Genomic DNA, 6292 nt, shown 5'->3' with positions numbered 1-6292 from the left:
ACACACACACACATATATATATACATGCCTACATACATATATTACCCTTAATTGGTCACTTACGACTGATCTCCGTGTTTGATCTTTTGCTGTATTTTCAGTCTACAACATCCTACTCTACCCTAGTATCAAACATTTAATATTATTTCTCTGGTTCTATTTCACTAATTCTTTCCTGGACCATATTTGAACTTGTCCCTTAAATTGTTTGTATTTGTATTTCCTCCAGATGACTACAGCTGATCCCACGAGACTATGACCATTAGACCTTGCCAATTCCATCTTGGTCCCTAGACAGGGAATGCAAAAAATACTTGGGAAATACAAGATATTGATAAATTAATTTGCCTGAAGCAGAGTATTTGAGAAGGTGAGTGGTTAAAAAATTGGCTACATCTTGTACAAAATTAGAGTTCTTTCCACATTGCATTTCTCATAAAACACATTGCGCTTGCCACATTATATTAGCTGAGAAGGCCCCTGGCCCGCCAAAAGCTAAGGAACAGACTGAGACTTTGAGGTTATACCAGGTCACTGAATTCAGTCTAGAGCCAAAGTCACCCTTTCCAAGGTGGGAAGGGTTTTCTCTTGTCCTCTTAGAGAGAAATGTAAAAGTACTTAGAGTCATAATTTTATAAGTCATCAATGGTAAAGTAATTTATCAACACACTTTTAGTGTGATTTGTCAAATAACAAATAAATGTCAATCACTAACATTGTGAAACTCATTTGAATAATTATGTGGGTTAAGTTCTCTATGTATATACACAACTTGCTATTTTTTTTATTTTGTAAAGTGTGTTGTTCTTGTTGTTGATTGCCATCAAGTTGGGCATGATTCATAGTGATCCCATGAACAAAAGGCATGAAGCCTTTCTATAACTATCATCATTTCTTAAAAATTAATTCATTAATTAGCTAATTAATTATCATCATTTCTCAAAGTTCATAAAGTATCCAAAGGCATGTTGTTTATGAAGTCGATGCCACTCCTGTTTCCAATTGTAAAGTATATAGTGTTTGTTATTATTATTACTCATTGAGGAAGTAAAACACACCAAAAAAAGAGTCATCAGAAGGAAATTAGTCACTTGACACCACCTGCTGATTTTAGGAAATCAAAAAATGTATGGCATTGGGCAAGTCAGCTGTCAGGAATCTCTCTAAAGTGCTAAAGAACAAAGATGTCTATTCGAAGACTTAGATGAGTCTAATTCAAGCCATGGTCTTTTTGATCACTTGCTATGCAATTTAGAGTTGGGCAATGAATAAGGATGACAGAAGAATTGATGCCTTTGAGTTGTGGAGTTGGAGAAGAGTGTTGAATATTCCATGGAATACCAAATGTACAAACAAGTATGTCTTGGAAAAGGTGCAGCCAGGGTGCTCCTTGGGAGGCAAGGATGTTGTGCAGTTATGTGCCATTTAATTGCCTAAGATTCATAGTGACCCTATGTGTAATAGTTCTGAAGCCTTCCCTGTCCTGAGCCAGTCTCACTGACTCAGACACACTTACCCTTATTGTTGTAGTTACTGTTTCAATTCATCTCATCTGGGATCTTCCTCTCCTGAGCTGTCCCTCCACCTTTCCAAGAATGACGTCCTTCTCCAAGGACCAGACCTTCCTGGCCACCTGTGCAAAATATGCAAGATGGAACTTCAAATTCCTAGCTTCCAAGGAAAAACTTGGAAAACCTCTCCAAGACAGACCTATTTTTTTAATGGCATTCAATTTATTACAAATATTTAGTATTGGCTTCCCATATTTTCCCCCTTTTGTTTTTATCATAATTATGTTAGCACCTAGATGAGCATCCTTTATACACAAACAAAACAAATAAATTAAACATAATAAACTCAAAGAAATACTTTCAAAAATCTCCATTATGATCAGAAGGATTCAGGTTGAATATTTCTTGAAAGTCTATTTTAATTGTTCCATTGCTACTGTGCTTGTCAAAACCAGTTCTGATTAATCTCCTTTGTCAGTGTGTCCTTTGCCATTCCCTATCACTCCTCCCTGAGAGATATTTCACCCTGATTCATAAGGAAAGGGGGACAGCTTATTCTCTTAGCTACTTCCTGCTGAAAAGGGATGCTGTAGGTTTCAGGGTAAAGATCTTCTCTCACTACTCTAAAGGGCCCCTTTGGCAATACAAAACATGTAGATTATTGTGGAGATTGATTTTGGAATTTAGATGTACTGTTATCAATTGTGCTTAGCCATACATGTTCATATCCTTGAAGATGCATCATGGAACTGTTGTAGCTTTTTTTGTGGTCCATGGTATGTTCAAGACTTTTCTCCTGTACCACAACTCAAAGACATCAATTCTTCTGGCTTCCTTAGTCATTGTCCAGCTCTCTAATACATAGCAAGTAATTGTGAAGAACATGGACTGGATCGGGCACATCTTAGTCTCTAGATTGACATCATTGCTCCTTAATATCTAGAAAGGTCCCTAACAGTAAATTTAACTAGTGCAATTTGTCTTTTGATTTCCTTACTGCTGGTGCCAAGAGTGTTGATTATGGAGCTGAGTAAGTTGTAACTGTTAACAACCTCGATCTCTTTTCCATCGGCCATGGTGTTATCAGTTGGCCCAATGGTGAAAATCTTTGTCTGTTTGATGTTGAGCTTCAACCCATATTGAAAACTACAGTCCTTGACCTTCTGCAGCAAGCACTTCAGGTCCTCCTAAGTTTGGGGAAGCAAGGTTGTATCATCTGCATAACATAGATTATTGATAAGTCTTCCTCCAGTGCTGATGCCACATTCCTCCTCATAAAGCCCAGCCTCCCTAATAATTTGCTCTGTATATAGATTGAAAAGGTATGGAGGCAGGACAAATCCATATGCACTCCCTTCCTGATTTTGAACCATGCTTTGATCTGAGGAATGCTTCCTGGTCCAATATAGGTTTTGCATATGCACTATCAAGTAGTCTGGGATTTCCATTCTTCCAGATCAACCACAATTTGTTGTGATCCACACAGTTTAATATCTTTACATAGTCAATGAAACACAGATAGATATCCCTTTAGTACTCTTTGTTTCCTGCCAAAATCCATCTGCCATTGGTGACAATGTCTCTAGTGCTACGACCTCTTCTAAACCCAGCTTGTATTTCTGACAGTTCTCTATCAATATACTGTTCCAAGATAGAAACTTCATCTGCCATATTTTGGACATGTTGCTAGGAGAGTCCAGGCCTTATAAAAGAACATCATTCATGGAAAGGTAGAGGGTTCGCAAAAGAGGGGAAGACCTTCAATAAGATGGATTGACACAGTGATTGTAACAGTGAAGTCTAGTGATGATGATAGGGCACAGGGTAGGATAGGGTCAGATCTACTGTTCATAGAGTCACTCTATAGTCATAGAGTCATATACTCAATTTAATGCCACTTAACAACAACAGCAACAGGAGTTCAAAACAATTTATTCTTTCCCTATAGAGAAAGATAAATGGAAATTTATTTAGGAAAAGATGTATTTTCATTTATTTTTAAAACTAATGTAACCCTTTTTTCCATGGGCTGAAGACTTCCAGATTTGTATTTCCTGTCTGTATAACTACTTGGAGTTTCAGACACTTATTGCAACCACCAATATCATATTTCTAATTACAGAAACATCTAGATTTACTACACCCATTTTTATTTCCTCCTGAAATTCATGTTTATGGCTAATCTTGATTAACACCAATTATATGCTGCATAAACCAATTGGTCATCTTTGATATCAGAATTTCCCTCTTGTATTCATCAGTTCCCGATTCTCTCATAAATAATTCTCATATCTCTCTTCATTCTTCCTCCTCTTCGACATCATGTTTATTTAAACTACCATCTCCTTACAACTGCTGCTCGTCAGTTTCTAAGTAATCTCAGTGTTTATGTAACTCATGCTCTGATTCAGTCTATTATCACACCACAGCCAGACTTATATTTTTCAGCGTAAAATTCGAGTATGTCTCTCTTTTGATGCTTAAAATTTTTCAATAGTTTCCCATTATCTTTTTTAAAACTCATATTTTATTTTTTTTAGCCCACACTGCTTCAGCCAGTGACAGTGGAGCATCATGTGGGCCACCCTGATAAGCCAGCTGTGAGGAAGTGCTTTGTGGAACCCCATGAATCTTCCCCACCTGCAACCACCTATTCACATTAAGAAGTAGCCAGTAAAGAGGGAGAACACTGCAGACTGCTTTGATAATCTAGCAGCAAGGAAAGCACATCCTAATACCAACTGGCCCCTGAGACCTGAGGAGCATTCCTGGGACTTTCTCAGCTTCCTATGTTTTTCTGCTCAGGGTAGAAACAGTCCCTCCCATCCAAACAAAATGAAGCAAGACTTCCCCTTAAAAATCAGACAAAATCATATATCTAATGAATATCTGAGACGGGAAGGCAACATGCAATTCTAACTGGTACTAAAAAAAGTTATAAATGATAGAAGACAAAGAGTTGAAATTGTAAATAAAAAAGTATAGAAATTTTTAAAAATCATCACAAGAAAATGAGTATAAACAATATAATAGTTGAAGCAACAGGAAAATATAGAAATGCAATATAGAATAATAAGACTGACTTGGTAGAAATTTTCAACATGTTAGAGATACAAAAAAGCAGAATAGAAGAGATAGAATAGAGAATCAGTGAGGCAGAAGACAAGAACTTCAATAATAAAAATGGACAAATATCTGAGAAAAGACAGAAGAAAACATTAGAAATCATATGGGTCAGCATCAAATAAAACAACATATGTGTGATTGGAATTCCAGAATTGAGGGGAAGAGGGAGAAGTACTGAAAAATTGTGGAAAAGGCATTAGGGGGGAAAAAAATTCAGGTTCCATGAAAAGCAACTAAATACACATTCAAGAAGCTCAGCTAACACTATATAAATTAGACGCTAAAAGAAAAAACATCAAGACATATCACAGCCAAATTTTGTAAATAAAAAACAAGCATAGTATACTAAAAGTATCATGGAAAAAGCACCATACAGGGTTAATAGAGCAAGAAAAAAATAAACATAATAAATATGTATGAACTAAATGATACAGCTGAAAATGCACAAGACAACCATTAAGAGACCTGAAAAAAAAATAATAGATGACACTATGATAGTAATAGGAGACTTCCACACACCACTGTCAATGAAAGATGGGACAACTAGAAAAAAACTCAACAAATACACAGAAGAAATTAATAATATGATTAAACAACATGAACTCATGGACATGTATAGGGAAATAAACCCTAAAAAAATTCAATATACATTTTTCTGCAGTACACATGGAGCATTTTCCAGAATAGATCATATCACAAATCATATCATGTCACAAAGCAAGCCTCTACAAATTAAAACACACGGAAATACCACAAAGCATTTTTCCAGACCACAGTGCAATAAAATTAGAAATCAACCCCAAGAGGATAAAGGATAAAAGAAAAAAAAAACATGCACCTGGAACCTAAATAACATCCTGCTTAAATATGATTGGATAGTTGTAGTTGCTACATGACATAGAGTCACCTGAGACACATAGTGAGCCTCTGAATAGCTCTGAAGCCTGCCATATCCTGAGCCAATCTCAGTCTCCAACACATCTACCCTCATTATCTCAGTTACTGTGTCAATCCATCTCATCCTGCATCTTCCTCTCCTGTGTTGTTCCTCCACCTTTCCAAGCATGGTGTCTTTCTCCAAGGATTAGTATCTCCTGGAAACATGCCCAAAGTAGTAAAAGAAATATAAATGTTTCCTGAAACAAATGAGAATGAAAATAAAACTAACCAAAACTTCTAGGATACAGCAAAAGCAGTAGCTAGAGTTCAATTCATAGCAATAAGCAAACACATCAAGAGGAAAGAAAAGGATGAAAGTTGACTATTTAACACTACACTTCCACAAATAGAAAAAGAACAGCAAACAAGCCCCACAACATCTAGAAGAAAATAAAGTAAGATCCTAAGTGAAGAGATTGAAATTGTTCACAGCTTTAGTTTCCTTGGCTCCGCAGTCAACACTCTTGGCACCAGTAGCCAGGAAATTAAAAGATGTATTGCCATAGTAAAGTCTGCTGTTAGGGACCTCTCTAAAGTACTAAAGAGCAATGGTGTCTCTCTGGAGACTAAGGTGCGTCTGATACAGGCCATGGCCTTTGCAATCCTTGTTATGCATCAGAGAATTGTACAACGACTAGGGGGGATAGAAGGAGAATTGATGCCTTTGAACTGTGGTGCTGGAGAAGAGTATTGAGGGTACCATGGACAGCTAGGAA

At 36.7% G+C, this 6292-nt stretch overlaps 1 protein-coding gene across 1 annotated transcript in view; it reads left to right on the top strand.

Moving 5' to 3' along the window:
* The window catches only part of ERP27 (endoplasmic reticulum protein 27), an 89589-nt gene extending 85415 nt beyond the window's left edge, over positions 1–4174 (top strand). The window contains exon 7 of the mRNA XM_006888479.1: positions 4052–4174. Coding sequence (XP_006888541.1) covers positions 4052–4174 — 123 coding nt within the window. The remainder of the gene's footprint in view (positions 1–4051) is intronic.
* Positions 4175–6292: the final 2118 nt, after the last annotated feature.

The sequence above is a fragment of the Elephantulus edwardii genome, unplaced genomic scaffold, assembly GCF_000299155.1.
Source record: "Elephantulus edwardii isolate Elephantulus edwardi_28Jun2011 unplaced genomic scaffold, EleEdw1.0 scaffold00067, whole genome shotgun sequence".
NCBI classification, from domain to species: Eukaryota; Metazoa; Chordata; class Mammalia; order Macroscelidea; family Macroscelididae; genus Elephantulus; species Elephantulus edwardii.
The sequence above is the reverse complement of the archived record's forward strand: the minus strand, read 5'-3'. Positions and strand labels throughout refer to the sequence as shown.